This window comes from Clarias gariepinus, chromosome 14, assembly GCF_024256425.1.
Source record: "Clarias gariepinus isolate MV-2021 ecotype Netherlands chromosome 14, CGAR_prim_01v2, whole genome shotgun sequence".
NCBI classification, from domain to species: domain Eukaryota; kingdom Metazoa; phylum Chordata; class Actinopteri; order Siluriformes; family Clariidae; genus Clarias; species Clarias gariepinus.
The window spans coordinates 31,919,918-31,936,947 of record NC_071113.1 but is presented as its reverse complement, the minus strand read 5'-3'; the positions used below and the strand labels follow the sequence as shown (position 1 = coordinate 31,936,947).

Below are 17,030 nucleotides of genomic sequence, written 5' to 3'. Positions count from 1 at the left end.
ACATTGTCTCAAAGCAGCTTCACAAAATAAAAGGAAACAAAAAAAATTATGAAAGAGTGTATGTGTGATATAATGTGATAGATAATAATAAGATAATAATGAGTTTGTCCCTGATGAGCAAGCCAAGGGTGACGGCGACAGTGGCAAGGAAAAACTCCCTGAGATGGTAATAGGAAGAAACCTTGAGAGGAACCAGACTCAACAGGGAACCCATCCTCATCTGGGTGATAACAGATAGAAATAACATCATGTGTGTTGTGCAGGTGAAAGTTCAATATAACAGAGGGCAGATGGGGTCTGGATCACTGGGAGCACAGGAGCAGGATGTGTAGCTCCAACCATCATATAGCAGATTTCAGCTGGAGCTGGTCCTTCTCTGGATGCCTCAGGATCCTCGCAGGGTTGGCCTTTGTCTACTGAAGCTGGTACAATCTCCAGATGCCTCTGGATGGGTAGAAAAGTACAGAACAGATGGAGAGAATTAGTGTAGTTCCCATTCAGGATAGATGTACTGGAGTTTATGGAGTTTGTGGATGTCTTTTGGTGGGATTGGGCTGAAGCCAGCAGATTCCCCATTCTCGTGTGGACAAAATAGTGGAGTACCTGGGAAAGGACTGTTTCATCTCTGCCTTGGACCTGAACAACTGTTGCTGACAGATAACCCTGAAGAGTGAAGTCAGACTCAAATCTGTGATTTTGATCCTCAGCTGTCACTGGTAATACTTGGGTCTTCATCTGGGACTTACAGACATGGAGCACACAGAACCTTTCTAGAGCCCATGAACATCATGCTTCGGCCACACAAGACCTTCACAGCTGTGATTTTAGTCACCTGGATAGACGGCATGTCCCATTAGAGGGGGGCGCTGAGACGGCTCTGTCGCCACAAGCACGAAAGCCTGTCCTCGCCATGCCACATGGAGACAAAACACAGAACCTGGGATTCTGCAATAATTAGAATCTGCTAAACCCCAAGAAAAGCAAAAGATAATCAATAATGAAGAATAATGCTAATTAATATGTAATTTCATTACAAGAAAGGGAAATAACCAGCATTTAATTAATTTAAAGTGTGTTTGATATTGTTTTTAAAATATTTTCACACAATGTGTATATTAAATAAAGAATATTTGCTGCAAATGAATAATAAATTAGTAATAAAAAAATAATCTGTAGAAGTGACTTGTACTCTTGTGACATGACTCTGCAAAAAGGTCAAAATGTGATTTGTCTGAATACTAAAGTCTCAGAAATGTTTATTCTGTTCAAACATAAGACGTTTTAATTATCGTTTAATTCGACACCACAAATTACTGGGAAACTCAGAAATAAATTATTACTGATGTATAAGTTATGATTAGAAACACTATCTGTTTAAATATTCACAATTAATTATTTTTTTAAAGCATATTAAAATGTTTTTTAATAATGTAAAACTGATGATCACACATGAAATATATTTAAACCAATATATTTTAAGATAACGAATCATCGAGTTAAAGAATCGACTAAATGACTCGGATCATCAGGTGTAGTTTTCTCGCTTCGCCGCGAGATGTCGCTCACTTTTACGTTTACGTATTACAATGTCGCTCGTGCGCCGCCGTAGCGAAGCTATAAGTACCGCGGAAGCGGAAGTCCCGCCCCTTTTCCTTCCTCGTTCACAGGCTGTGTGAGTATTAGCGCTGAACATGTCTGAGATCATCTGTACAAATCTAAAATAATCCTCCCGTGTGTTTATAATTACACGAAATTCTGACAGTTATTAAGTGTTTAGGTATTGATTTAAGTTATTATTTTTAAATATCGAGTTATATTACGGTTTTAATGTGATTTTTTTTCTCTGTGTGTGTGTGTTACAGGATCCGCCGGGAAAATGGTGAGGAACCGCGTTTGTGAGGCTTCAGCTTTTCTCATAATAAAACTACATTTTTGCGGAGTGAACCGGTTTAATACATTCTATTCTGTCTTTAGTTTGTCAGTTTGTCGGTGTGTTAGCGACCCGCTAGTCGTGTGTGTTAGCGACCCGCTAGTCGTGTGTGTTAGCGACCTGCTAGTCGTCTGTGCTAGCCGGAGAAATAAAACATTCACTTCAGTTAACAGTTTAATATGTTCGGTATAACATTATTGACGGTGTTTGTTTATTCACACCATCTAATTTATTTCCTCTAATACGGAATAAACATGTTTATGCTAGCTGAGGGCTAATCGTGCACGTTATGTAAATCTCTCTGTTCTGATTGGCTGTCGTAGCATCGCGACTGATTGTGATTGGTTAGTTTTCCTTCATTGTTTCTGCTCTGGTTGGTCAGAAGCCGTTAATTAATTTAACAGCAGTTCAGGTTTATTAGTAACTTTGTGGTAATTAAATGTGTACCTGAGTCGGTTGTGACGTCACACACTGAAGGCTCAATGTGTATGGTGGTTTAAGTTGTTGTGCTGTTAGAGAAAATGAATAAACCCTGAGACAGTGATGTTAATGATTCACACTGTTCTGTTACAGCCGCGCAAAATCGAAGAGATTAAAGATTTCCTGCTGACGGCCAGGAGGAAGGACGCCAAGTGTAAGTTTAATCGGTTTCTCTGAATTGTTTTAATCACGTTGCTTAATTAGAGCTGAGTGATGCGACTGATCGACTCAGTACTCGCTTTTTAGTTATAAACATAGTTTAGATTTATTCCTGTCTTTTAAAGTTTACTTTAAGTAGGTGATGTTAGTCTTTGTAATATAAACTGAAGCGCAATAAAGAAATGTACCATTTTGTATTTAAATGTATTTGTCTAGCCAGAAACCACAAATAAGGGATTTTGTCAAGAGGATAATTGTCACTATTGGTCACCATAACATTATTCATGGAAAAGCAAATTTTAGTTATTTTATAAGCAATAAATTTCTTATACATTTAATTGTGCATCTGTAGATAAATCGAAACTATAGTCGTATGATTATTGTCTCACAATAAGTGTATCACTTGAGTGTGTAATGGAATGTAAGAGTTGATTGTATGTGTTTGTGTAGCTGTTAAGATCAAGAAGAACAAGGACAATGTGAAGTTTAAGGTGCGCTGCAGTAGGTACCTGTACACGCTCGTCATCACAGACAAGGAGAAGGCTGAGAAGCTCAAACAGTCTCTGCCACCTGGTAAACACACACACACACTTCATGTCTGAATGAGCTCCTGGTCAGTTTTAAATGTAAAAGTCGCTACAGCAGTTTTTCCAGTTCAGCCTCAGTAGAGGTGCAGAAATTACCTTCTGCACTGTTGTTTGAAATTTAACTTAATCTGAGAATAATCAGTATTTGCTTAAATTAACTGGTAGTCCCGGTGTGTTGTCAGCGTGCAGCATAGTGCTGGAGAGTGCTACAGCGTTTCACTGTGAAAATGACTCGCATTAAAAATATTTTAGAACACTGATTGAGCCTCCTGTACGATCACCTAAATATTTTCTTATTCCTTAGACCATTTCTTTGTATGAAGTACATGTAAGCGCTTAGACAAACATTTGTATGGAATATTATTAAATGTAAACAGGGTTCTGTGTCATTGTGCTTTTCATATGGAGTGTTTATCTGTTAAGGACTAATGTAGAGCAAGGTGGACATGATCTTGTTTAAATGAGCCTTTGGAGTGTTGATGGATAGATCAGAGTTAGGTTTGTACTAATGTATTTGTCAAGCGTGTTTCAATAATTACACTAATGTTTTTCAGCGAACACAAATTTACATTTATGTGCAGTCTAATGTTGTGTTCACAAACCGCATGATTTTCATGAGCGTCCCTGCGTGTGGGGATTTGAAATGTTCCTGATGTAATAAGATTTACTGCTCTACTTCCTGCAGCCAATCAGAGTCCTTCTACAATTTCAGCCAATCACATAAATGTGTACCACATGACTGACTGCCCTATTTAACAGTGATTAAGTGTGTGTAGTTGTGAGTAGTTCTGTCTGTGCTGCTGTAATGTGATCAGCTTCACTCTACACTCAGATTGGCAAAAGTTTGCTGAAACTCTAGAAGGCGTCTAATAGGTTGCAGGGTAAATGGAAAATGCACCTCTAATGTCTCAGAAATACACACTCAAAACCAACATCACCGAATTGTTGTGGTTTGTGAATGTACCCTCATCAGGTTGCAAATAAATAATTAGTTGTACATAGATGTTTGTCATGAGAGATTTGTGAATCACGGTGTGCCTTAGACTTTTTCTTGGTAAATTGCATCTGTTTTGTTGCTCATTGTCTTATTGAAAAGTCACTGAAACACGCTGATCCTCCTCACACCCTGCAGCAGGGTTGGTTACTGACCACATCACATTTAGATGGTCCAGAATTTCCATCGGGCTGTAACTGCCCCTGGTCTTGTCTCGGTGTGTATTAAGGTCTGAGTGATGGAGATGAAGTCAGTTCCCTTTGCAAGTTGTCCAAACACCCTGGGCCTGTCCAGTGCTCTTGGTGCATTTACACGCTTGCTAGAACAAAAGACGAACCAAGTGCTGGGTTTCTGCTTCTCCATAGAAACTTCAGTTCCACCAGTTCATCAACATTTAAACTTAAAACACAAGACTAGTTTAATCTGTAGTGTACTGTAGGGACACTCCTACTATTGTGTGTAAGGTTTTGCTTACTCTTAGTAATGGTCCTTAACAGATTTAAACTCACTGATCACGGTTAGTTTTTCAAACTGATGAAAACCTAATTTACAGCAGACATGAACTGAATGTTAATTTGTAGCCATAATCTCTCCCTCTCTCTCTCTCAGGTCTGGCTGTGAAGGAGCTGAAGTAAACACTTCACTTGTACAAAAAAATAAATAATAAAAATTTGTAAAATCAACACATGCTGCATTTTGTCTTATTTCCATTTTTAGTGTTTTAAAGAAAGCTGGGTTTTGGTGTAATATAATACTGTTATCTCTGAAGTAGTGCTGCACGATTAATCATATCGCGATGTCAGCCTATGCGATTACATTACAGCAAATGTTGCGATTATATTAAATAAACAAATGCGTTCGCGGACGTAACAAGACATTCGTTCTAAGAGCTGTATGGCCATTTCTTATGTCAGAAAAAAAAACAGTTAGACTCGTGTAGCGCGCGTGCTGGTGGTCACGTGACTTTCCGCAGCGCAGTGTGGAGACGGAAGAAAATAGATACAGTAGAGACCGACGCTGAACTTGTGCCCAGAAAAAATGCAAGCTCTGTTATTTGGCGATATTTTGGTTTCAGGATATCGGACACTAAGCAGAAAGAGGTACTGCGCAAAATTGCTAAAACTAAAGTCGCTACATCAGGTGGCGACACGACAAATTTATATCAGCACCTGAAGCAACACAGAAAAGTATGATAAATGCATGGCGGTAAAAGCCAAGAGTAGTAAAAAGACCAAACAAAGCAGAATCCAGTGTGAGCAGAACAAAACAACACATTATTACAGATGTGTTTGTAAGTCTCAGTAAGTGACGTAGCGACGTTCAACTTGAAATAACTGCAGTGAAATTATTTTTAACTCCTACGGACCTTTGGTCAAGCAGGACGACGGAGACATATATTAGCCTAACCGCGCACAATGAGTTTGAACTGAAAAGCCGTTGCCTGCAAACATGGTATTTCCCTGACGATCACACCGGAGAGAACATACTGTATCCGCGGGTTTGAGAGGGGCAGTGGCTGCATGGGACCTCTGTAAGGATGGTTTGGTCGCAGTCGCAACAGACAACGGCACGAACATCGCCAAAGCGGGGGGGTTAATCACTGGACTAGGTTACAGTGCTTCGGGCATAGACTTTATTTGGCCATCGGTAATAAAAATTAATTTAATCTTCATATTTAAAGCTACTTAACTGTACGTTAGAGAGGACAGCTATTACCAGATTTATTTAAGAATAAATGGAAATACAGTGTAGAAATCTGTGTCACAAAGAACACTAGAAATGTCTCATTTAAATTATTTTCATGATTATTAGCATGACTCTAAAATTAATATGTTTAAAGGACACTTTTCTTTCCTTTAATCTGTTCTTTATCATTAGATTAAAAATGGTGAGTGATTTAATAAGAATACCAATAAAGTATGTTACATCCTCCTTAAATGTCCCTGTTTTGGGACAAAATGTAAAAAATATTTTTTAAATGGGTATTTGTTTTATTTATCTGTACTTTTGACTTTTTTATTTTATTTTAAAGTTAATTTAATGTAATTTAATTCAATAATGTAAAGATGTTACTCTTATTTAAATTTGTACAAATTTGTGTTAATTAGAAAACATTGTTCATTTCTAGTTGCTAGATTGCACTGTACACTATATCTCAGTTGAGAAATTAAAATTTCAGCATTATTAGTAATGTGGGGGCATTTTCCTTGATAAGCAAGTTGAGTCATACCACTTGTTTATCGTATCGCAATCGTAAATCGCAATTTTGACATTTTTCCCAAATCGTGCAGCCCTACTCTGAAGCTGTGGAGTTAATGTGCAGTGTGTGGAGTGACAACTATAGGACCTTTAGAGTGCTGAGCTGAACAGAACTAACTCAGGTCTACGTCTGCCTTACCTGGATAAAGTCCTAAATAGTGTAACTTCTGGAATATTACAGTATCTAAATGTTTTCAGATCAGATTGTATGAATACCATGCATTGTGCAGAATAAACTCAAGCCTGTCCAACTGTTCAGTGATCAAATTACAGGAATTAGCAATTATTTAAAAATGTTGGCTCAATACATAAAATGTGTTTAGAAAACTAATGTATTAATGTTAATCCATGCACAGTGCGCTCAAAACTTTTTTTCCTCATTGAGATTCTTCATTAGTGACTGAGTGTGGAGTCTTGTGAAATAAGGAACAAGCAGATGGAGAATGTTTTCGGTCAATTTCTTTGTCTCAGGATTTTGATAAAACTTGAAATCTTGTATTGTAAATATCACTTAGCTGCAGATGTATTTTAGTGCTAAATTTGCTAAAGTAGCAAATTGGAATGTTTAAGCCGGAGTTTCTCTTTAAGATCAAGTTCTCAGGTCACAATGCACCTGCATTTTATCTGCTAAATTTGTCATTCAATTTTATTAATATACTGCTTTTAACAGGGGTCATTGTCTCAAAGCAGCTTCACAAAAATAATGGAAGTGTATGTGTGAGAAAAATGTGTCTAAATAATGAGATTGTCCCTGATGAGCAAGCCAAGGGTGACAGTGACGAGGAAAACTCCTTGAGAGGAACCAGACTCAACAGGGAACCCCATCTTTATCTGGGTGATAACAGATAGAAATTATATAACGTGTTTATGCAGCTGAAAGTTCAATATTACAAGTTAATTAAAATAACATGAAGTCCCGTTCAGCACAGGGAGTCAGTACAGATGGAGAGAATTAGCGTAGTTGCCATTCAGGATAGGTGTACTGAAGTATGAAGTTATGGGATGAGTTACGCGTATGCCAGATTAAAGAGATGCGTCTTGAGTCTACTTTTAAACTGGGAAACTGTGTCTGAGCCCCGAACACTGTCTGGAAGGCTATTTCAAAGCTTTGGAGCTAAATATGAAAAAGCCCTACCCCCTTTTGTAGATTTTGAAATTCTGTGAATTACCAGAAGTCCAGAGTTTTGTGATCTTAAGAAATGTGGTGGATTATAGCGTATCAGAAGACTGGTTAGGTATGTGGGAGCTAAACCATTTAAAGCCTTTTATGTAAGTAGTACTATTTTGTAATTAATTCTAAACTGAACAGGTAGCCAGTGCAGGAATGATAATATTGGGGTTATATGATCATATTTTCTAGATCTAGTGAGAACCCTGGCGGCTGCATTTTGGACTAACTGTAGCTTGTTTATTGAGGATGCAGGACAACCACCTAGTAATGCATTACAATAGTCCAGTCTGGAGGTCGTGAATGCATGAACTAGCTTTTCTGCAACAGATACGGATAGGATACTCCTAAGTTTGGCAATATTTCTAAGATGGAAAAAGGCTGTTTTTGTGATATTGGAAATATGATTTTCAAAGGACAAGTTACTGTCTAATATTACGCCCAGGTCTTTTACTGTTGAGCTGGTAGTAACAGTACATCCTTCTAAACACAGGCTGAATTGTGAGAGTTGTTGTGTGCTGGTTTTGGGGTCAATAAGTAATATCTTTGTTTTATTTAAGTTTAGTAAAAGAAAGTTATCAGTCATTTATTTTTTTTTATATCCTGGACACACTCGGTTAATCTAGACAACTTGGATATTTCATCTGGTTTTGTTGAGATATATAATTGGGTAATGATGTTACCCAAGGGAAGCATGTATATTGAAAACAGCAGAAGTCCTAAAACTGACCCTTGTGGGACCCCATATTTCACTGGCATTACACCAGACGGGTTTTCATTTACATCTACAAAATGGTATGATCTTAAACCATTTTAATGCCTGCCTCTGAATAACTGTGATTTTGTAAGCGATCTATGAGAATATTATGATCTATAGTGTCGAATGCAGCATTAAGATCAAGTAAGACTAGTATTGAGATGCAGCCTTGGTCTGAAGCTAAAAACAAGTCGTTTGCAATCTTAACTAGTGCAGTTTCTGTACTATGATGGGGCCTAAAACCTGACTGAAATTCTTCGAGGATGTTGTTTTCCTTTTTTAATATATTTTTGATTTTATTATTTTTACTTTTTATATAAACGGCTCATGAAGTCGGTTTCACCACATTTTCTCAGGAGTGTTAAACCAACCCTAAAATTCACAGATGATTCTCCTGTGATGCTGGGCAACAGGCAAAGGCAGGTTTTATCCTTGTGTGCGATTCTGCCAGTAGAGGATGCCATTTGTCTATAAAATACTTTATTGCCTTCTAGAGAAATGAAGGTGAGTTGTAATCTTAATACAGATGCTTTAAATTTTGTTACTCTTTTCAGGATTTACCGGTTCCTACCTCATTTTATTGATGGTGAGATGAAGCCTCAGTTAGGCCTCGTTTGACATTGTCACATGATATTCAGGAAAACGTCCCTTTCGCTCAACACAAGTTTCCGCGCTTTAGTGTCGTAATATGAATCATTACCTCATTTTACTGTAAACTGGTCTTGTACTTTATGAGCGGTGCTTGTTGTAGGGGGCGTGGCCAACCAGTAATACATCACGTGTTCATAACATGTCTGTACATTTACATTTAGTCATTCGGCACACTCTCTAATCCAGAGCGACTTACAAAAAGTGCTTTAAAGTTAACATCACTGGATAGAGACTTACACTGGGTTAACTAGGTTAATAACTAAGTGCCATCAGTCAAACACAACTGGGAAGAGGTGTTTTTTTTGTACAAAGTGCTGTTTCCCTGAAATCCTTTTAATCATCTGTTATGTCCTTTTTAAACTCAAGTTCATTTTAGTGTCCGTATGGTGAAGAACAAAGTGCAAAACCTCTTTACTCATGAGACAGAACAGTGTTCACCCACATGTCCATTCAGAGGGCAAACAGATCCACGGACCACTTTATTAGGAACACTTGGTCATGCAATACAATCAGACTGGATAAAGAGCAGGTGATGTTTTTTCAGTCTGTGTCCTCTGTAGCTCAGATTCCTGTCTCTCATGTCAGTTGTGTATTGAGGTGATTTTCTGCTTACCACGCTTGATGACTAGTGATTATTTGAGTTACTGTAGCCTTTCTGTTGTTTCCATTTCTGTGTGTAGAACTGCCTTCATTAGAGTAATAAAATAATCTGACAGTTCAGTACTATACTATACCGGGAGATAGTAAACACCTGACCCCAAAAACGTCAAAAAGGAGAAAAGGTCCTCGCTGTTAATAACGTATGATTGCGTACACAAATGAGCCATAACATTAGGACCGCTGAAAGGTGAAGTGAATAACATTATCAGTTATATCAGTAGAATGGGCACCGAGCCTCCCCCATCCCAAAGGCCCGGTGGTCCAGTCCCATCTTACAAAAACACAATGCTGGCTGTTAAAGAAAGGCATCAGAAAACTGTGAAATCAAGGTACAGCTCTTTATATCTCAAGATATAAATTTTTTTAACAGTATTTTTTAACACTTTCCAGGGCATGTGACCTTGTGACCCCAAACTAGTATCAAAATAATCATCTTACTTCATGATCACCTGAAGGTACAACTCTTCCAAGGATAATTCTCACCCCCAACTTAAAGATTCTAACAAATAAAAACCCTTTCCAACAGTGTGTGACTGGTGGTACTTATAGTTGGCGACCCAGTGTAAAGATTTATCTAATGACTGAAACTTCAAAACACTTTTTGTAAGTCGCTCTGGATAAGAGAGTGTGCTGAATGACTAACTGTAAATGTCCTTACTGATTGTTATTGATTTATTTATTTGTAAACAGTGAAGAATTATTTTGAAATATCAAGATTTGTACCTTCACCAAGTATTATTATTTTATTATTGAGGTAGTTTTTAGTCACATGACCTGGATGGTATTTAAAGAAGTTCATTAAATTTATATTAATGTCCTAAAAATTAATTCCTATTATTTGTGTATGAATAATTAATAATTATTAATAGTACATAATTTTTGTATGCTTTTTTGAGTCATTTCGTTCTTTTAATCAGAAATAAATTAAAATTTTGCGTTTTTTAATAATAAAAAGACCCCCAACACGTCTACATACACTCATGTAGTCTATAGTTCCAGTTGTGAAAATATTACAATGCAGCTAAGGACATATTATAATAAACAGAATGAGTAACTCACCATCATATCTTCAGTCGGAGTCGTTCGTTCTTTTGAATCTATCGCACCGCATAGCGTCTATGGGAGTCACGTGACAAAAGAACGAACGACTCCGGACCGAAAAGACTCAAATGTAACTATTCATTACCGTTAACTATATAACACACACGGGGGTTTTGCGATGATTTGCGCATGCGCGCCCAATAGAAAATAACCGAGCCAGCACTCAATGAGTTTCGGTTTAAACTTGGCGGGAAATGTTTCGCGGTTTAAACTTTACAGTTTATTCATTCTTTATTTATTAACATTATTTTAATTATGTTGCATAATTTGTAATGATTAGTTTTTAACCATAATTAAAGCACTTTTAAAGTTTTAATTTCAGTGTAATTTCACTTTTCCATTCTTGACACACCTTTTTTTTAAGCGCTTTTCCTCCGTATAAAAGGATCGAACAGGAAGAGAATACCTCAGTGTTTTCCCGCTGAAATCGCCGCACGGACCTGAAGACCAGAGCGCGAGACATAACTCACATACAGATAAGTCATTAAACAACTAATTGTTATGGGTCAGCTTAAATATAATCAGCCTGATGTTATAAATGCTCTACCAGAACAGCCTGATCGATTCGTGTGTAAAGACTTTAGGAAAGTCCACACTGATGACATTGAAGCTTTAGCCTGGGGTTTTTTTAATAGGCCTGAAGATGAAGCGTCGAATCGCCTTAAACACGCTGTTAAAACTAACAGCAGATACATTATATATGATTTAGAGATACTTTGGGCTGATAAAGAGTATAAATGGATAAAAAATGAATTGTTTAATTCTGAGGATGATATAAATGGTGTTTTGAAGGACTGTTATGTGATTCAGTGTGGTGAAGATATCCTAAATGTGATTCTACACTACGCAAGTGTTGGTGAAAGTCATCCTAAATACATCATGATCAATAACTGGATTTATAAACTGTATCCGAACAAGCTTTATGGTTTTCTCGTTGGAAAACGACTCAGAACAAATGAAGATGTGGATGAAATCATAACCATTATCGAAGGACAGTATCAGAAGAATAGTTATAAAGACATTCGAGAAGGGATTAATGAGTGTAAAGGAATTAATCAAGACCTGTATGATCACTATACTGATCTTGCTCAGTACTTCAGAGGCGCTTTACAGGGTGTTTACACGCATGAAGACTTTCCCCTAAATAAGGTAGCTTGGTTCACAACATACTTTTTCGTCACAGTAATTTGTGAGTCAATAAGAAATTTTAGGTCGTTAGTCATCATGCTGATGGCTTCAGACCTGAGTCTTCACCAAACCCCTGAAAAGAGAAAGGAGATTCTTTTAGTAAAGCTTCCGATGGCGAAAGGGGGAACCTGGATAGACACAAAAAAACGGGGATTTCATGGAGCCAGCATTCCAGTACGTAATAAAAAATCTAAACTCAAAAAGCTAATAGAGGAAGAGGACGAAATCTGTAAGACATGGCTTTTAGTCCATGGAAAAACAGATATTGATACAGACATGATTAAACGTCTCCTCCTGTTATTATACGGAGAACCCAGACTCAGTAAAAATACTTCTATTCTGGAAACCTTCATTACAAACCATGCACAATTTAAAAAGAAAATAAATTGTTCATCAAGTCCGATTGTGTCTACCAGACCCAGTCCGATTTTAACGATTGAGGACAAACGTGTTTTAAAACCCACATCTATCTCTCCATCTGTGATGTTTAACTCTACATTAGAATATTTTCAGAAAGAGGTGGTGTACCTAAATTTTCAGGATTTGGACTGGTGTAGGGCTAAAGGCCTCTTGTCCATTTGGAGTCTGTTTCCCCATCGCTTTATTACAGACCCTCTAGCTTTACGCTCATTCCTTCATAAGAGGAAGTATTTACTTCACTTTACAAAACTGTTTAAAGCTGACACATTAATCCCATCACATTTAAATCAGGACTTCTCCAAATTTACCCCACTGAAATTCCTATGTGTCTATGGACACACTGTAACACAGAAGAAGTTAATTTTCTCGCCTCCCCCACCTGAACTTCTGCTAAGCAGTTTAGTGAAGCGCCCATGCAGCACCAAACACTCTAGATCTACCGCAAGACATAAAATAACACGAGTTACATCTCTGAATCAATCAGGCTGCTTCTCTCCTCATATCGTCTCAGAATGCTGGCAGAAGAGTAACATGACTTTTGTACATACATGCTGGGAGAAAAAGTTTCCATTACACAATTCCTTCAGCTTTACAGAGTTTATCAGGATCCATCAGCTCTCTGACTGTCAGCTGCCAAATTATTCCAGCACGTATCGAAAGAGACTTAATTACAGTCCGTATGGAAATAACATTAGCAGGGATTGAAACTGAAATTTCTGCAGTGTGTACTCCTCTTCAGGCTTTGACGGCTGTTCATTGGCAGTCACACTCCTCAATCAAGCTGTACAATTTATATTTTATAATCTGTTTATTCTGAATATATTTACAGAATAAACAAGTATTTAGAAAAGTCTAAACAAATCTCTCTCTCTCTCCTTCTATATATCAAAATTTCTAATTCAAATTTACAATTTTATTTGTTACATACACAGTCATATAAAGTATTTAAACATTTGAAAATGTTGTTAAATTGTTTATTCCAATTAACTGAATCAATGGAAAAAATTGCACGGCTGCGAGATGCCCAGATGTGATCAGCGCCCCCTGCCCTTAATGATTCAAATTCGGATATAGTGGAAGATTGAAGGCACAAGCCCATAATGAAGTAATCTGCCTTCCAACTCACTCACTAAACATAAATTATCTCTGTCAAAGAAGAGATCAGCATGGATGAAGACTTCCATATTCACACCTTACCACATACACACATAGTAAACTCTGTATTAGCATGAAAACTCACTTTATACATAAAAAATACATACAGTGTACAAATACGGAACATAAAAATATCTTGTGTTTGCTGGAACCCTTTTGTTTAGCCAGAAAACGCCAATGTGTTTATCATCTGTCTGCCTCTCTCTATGACTGACATGTTAATGACTTGTTCTTTTGATGTATGAGATGTATGTGACAATGGGCACCTGACCAAAAGTCCATATTTGTTTTCTTTGCTGATAATAAACAGAGAACTTTATGCACATTGTGTATGCGTGTGTGTTTGTCAGTCCAATCCCTTTTTATTGAGGAGATGGAGTGTGTGAATGGGATGGGGTGTTGGTGGATGGAATAAACCAGTAATAGGACAAACAACAATTTAATTTATTCTGCATGTTCTTAAGTGAAGTTTGGTGTTCTATAGGGTTCGGTTTTAGGCCCACTGCTTTTTTCTTTTTACATGCTTCCTCTGTAAAATAATTAGTGAAAATAGCAATAGTTTTCACTTTCATACTGATGACACAGTTATACGTATCAGCTCAGCCAGATGAGAAAAGACAGCTTAATGAAGTTGAACAATGTATGAAGGACATAAGAGACTGGATGTTAATTAACTTCCTTCTGCTTTATATCATCAGAATGATGATAATTATACTTATTAACTTATATACTTATAATTATACCATCCGAGGGATAATTTTTTAACATTAATTAACATCAACTGTTATAGCTGAACTGCCTGCCGGTCTAACACACCATATTTATTCACTGTATTTATGTAGTTATTGGTCATCCATTTTTTTAATATCCTGGACACACTCAGTTAGTCTAGACAACTTGGGTATTTCGTCTGGTTTTGTTGAGATATATAATTGTGTATTATCAGCATAACAATAGAAACTAATCCCATGCCTTCTAATGATGTTTCCCAAGGGAAGCATGTATATTGAGAACAGCAGAGATCCTAAAACTGACCCTTGTGGGACCCCATATTTCACTGGCATTACACCAGACAGTTCTCCATTTAGATCTACAAAATGGTATCGATCAGACAGGTATGATCTAAACCATTTAAATGCCTGTCCCTGAATACCTATATGATTTTGTAGGTGATCTATAAGAATATTATGATCTATGGTGGTGAATGCAGCATTAAGATCAAGTAAGACTAGTATTGAGATGCAGCCTTGGTCTGAAGCTAAAAACAAGTCGTTTGCAATCTTAACTAGTGCAGTTTTTGTACTATGATGGGGCCTGAAACCTGACTGAAATTCTTTGAGGATGTTGTTTTCCTTTTTTAATATATTTTTGATTTTATTATTTTTACTTTTTATATAAACGGCTCATGAAGTCCGTTTCACCACATTTTCTCAGGAGTGTTAAACCAACCCTAACATTCACAGATGATTCTCCTGTGATGCTGGGCAACAGGCAAAGGCAGGTTTTATCTTTGTGTGCGATTCTGCCAGTAGAGGATGCCATTTGTCTATAAAATACTTCATTGCCTTCTAGAGAAATGAAGGTGAGTTGTAATCTTAATACAGATGCTTTAAATTTTGTTACTCTTTTCAGGATTTACCGGTTCCTACCTCATTTTATTGATGGTGAGATGAAGCCTCAGTTAGGCCTCGTTTGACATTGTCACATGATATTCAGGAAAACGGCACTTTCGATCAACACAAGTTTCTGCGCTTTAGTGTCGTAATATGAATCATTACCTCATTTTACTGTAAACTGGTCTTGTACTTTATGAGCGGTGCTTGTTGTAGGGGGCGTGGCCAACCAGTAATACATCACGTGTTCATAACATGTCTGTACATTTACATTTAGTCATTCGGCTCTCTTTCAGGTCTGGCTGTGAAGGAGCTGAAGTAATTCAATTCAATTCAATTTTATTTGTATAGCGCTTTTAGCAATTTTTATTGCCGCAAAGCAGCTTTACACAGTCAAAAAAATTATTTAAGTTTGTATGAAATATGAATTTGTATGAATCAAAATGGTCAGTTTGTCCCTGGGGAGCAAGCCGAGGGCAACAGTGGCAAGGAAAAACTCCCTGAGATGGTAATAGGAAGAAACCTTGAGAGGAACCAGACTCAACAGGGAACCCATCCTCATTTGGGTGAAACAGAAAGCAGTAAATGATCTGCATTTATACAGTGTGTAGGGTGAGAGGCAGTTCAGCTATAATAGCTGATGTTAATTGATGTTAATATGGAGTCCAGGTAGTTATTGAAGACCCAGGTAGACTTGTAAGAACTTCCAGTCATGAACTATCGAACTGTCAAGTCCCCAGAGAAACAGTTGCCAACACCAGTCAAGGCCAGAACCATTTTCTAGGCAGAGAGAATCATTCCCAGACACCAGACGCATCCCAGAGAGACACACGGGGCATCCATGTGACGAGATCTTCAGCCAGAAGCGGGGCACCAGGATGGGTCAGACAGGTCCGGAGGGCAGAGGGAGTCTGGATCACTGGCAGCTCAGGAACGACATGTGTAGCTCGACAGAGAGAGAGAAAGAGTGAAAGGGGGAGACAGGAGGAGAGAAGAAAGAGAAAGACGGGGGGGAAGAGAAGAAGAGGAGAGATAACAGTTAGGTCTGGTCACAGTCACACAATGTATAATGTGAATGTATATTAACTGTAGAGTGCAAGCAGAGACTCCGGCAGGACTAACTATGACATCATAACTAAAAGGGAGAGCCAGAAGGAAACACAGACATGAGGGCTTCCTGACATGTAAAGCAACCAATCACCTCACCGTCAACAAACCTGAGTGATCAATGAGAGTGAGGAAGACAGCATCCAAACATACCAGTTCACCATAATACTCTACGTCCATGAGTCCCCCAAATCTGCTCCTTTACCTATGGCTAATCTATTTATAAAAATGCTTGGCTAAATAAATAGGTTTTTAGCCTGGACTTAAACACTGAGACTGTGTCTGAGTCCGGAACACTATTTGGAAGACTATTCCATAACTTTGGGGCTTTGTAAGAAAAAGCTCCGCCCCCAGCTGTAAGTAGCTCTGCCCCCAGCTGTAAGTGAAGTAAACACTTCACTTGTACAAAAAAAAAAATAAAAATTTGTAAAATCAACACATGCTGCATTTTCTTATTTCCCTTTTTACAGTGTTTTAAATAAAGCTGGGTTTTGGTGTAATATAATACTGTTATATCTGAAGCTGTGGAGTTAATGTGCAGTGTGTGGAGTGACAACTATAGGACCTTCAGAGTGCTGAGCTGAACAGAACTAACTCAGGTCTACGTCTGCTTCACCTGGATAAAGTCCTAAATAGTGTAACTACTGGAATGTTACAGTATCTAAATGTTTTCAGATCAGATTGTATGAATACCATGCATTGTGCAGAATAAACTCAAGCCTGTCCAACTGTTCAGTGATCAAATTACAGGAATTAACAAGTATTTTAAAATATTACTCAATACAAAAAATTGTTTAGAAA

General features: G+C 37.6%; 2 protein-coding genes across 3 annotated transcripts; both read left to right on the top strand.

The window, feature by feature from the left end:
• The first annotated feature begins 1,625 nt into the window (after positions 1–1,625).
• rpl38 (ribosomal protein L38) lies at positions 1,626–4,833 on the top strand. Of its 2 annotated transcripts, none has more exons than XM_053511107.1 (5): positions 1,626–1,672; positions 1,863–1,879; positions 2,504–2,564; positions 3,020–3,142; positions 4,760–4,833. In XM_053511107.1, exons 2-5 carry the CDS (start codon positions 1,877–1,879, stop codon positions 4,783–4,785), a joined length of 213 nt encoding a protein of 70 aa, XP_053367082.1. In that variant the 5' UTR covers positions 1,626–1,672; positions 1,863–1,876; the 3' UTR covers positions 4,786–4,833. The 2 variants fall into 2 exon arrangements, with proteins under 2 accessions (XP_053367082.1, XP_053367083.1); XM_053511108.1 differs by having other exon boundaries at positions 1,660–1,777.
• Positions 4,834–8,735: 3,902 nt separating this feature from the next.
• Positions 8,736–15,409, top strand: LOC128541028 (uncharacterized). Its single transcript, XM_053511106.1, has 2 exons — positions 8,736–8,838; positions 11,111–15,409. Exon 2 carries the CDS (start codon positions 11,248–11,250, stop codon positions 13,057–13,059), a length of 1,812 nt encoding a protein of 603 aa, XP_053367081.1. The 5' UTR covers positions 8,736–8,838; positions 11,111–11,247; the 3' UTR covers positions 13,060–15,409.
• The last annotated feature ends 1,621 nt before the right edge of the window (positions 15,410–17,030 follow it).

Coding starts and splice junctions, on each gene's coding strand:
- rpl38 (XM_053511107.1), top strand. Junction 2,565..3,019: donor CAGGAGGAAGGACGCCAAGT/GTAAGTTTAATC, acceptor GTGTTTGTGTAG/CTGTTAAGATCAAGAAGAAC. Junction 3,143..4,759: donor CAAACAGTCTCTGCCACCTG/GTAAACACACAC, acceptor TCTCTCTCTCAG/GTCTGGCTGTGAAGGAGCTG.
- LOC128541028 (XM_053511106.1), top strand. CDS start 11,248: ATGGGTCAGCTTAAATATAATCAGCCTGATGTTATAAATGCTCTACCA.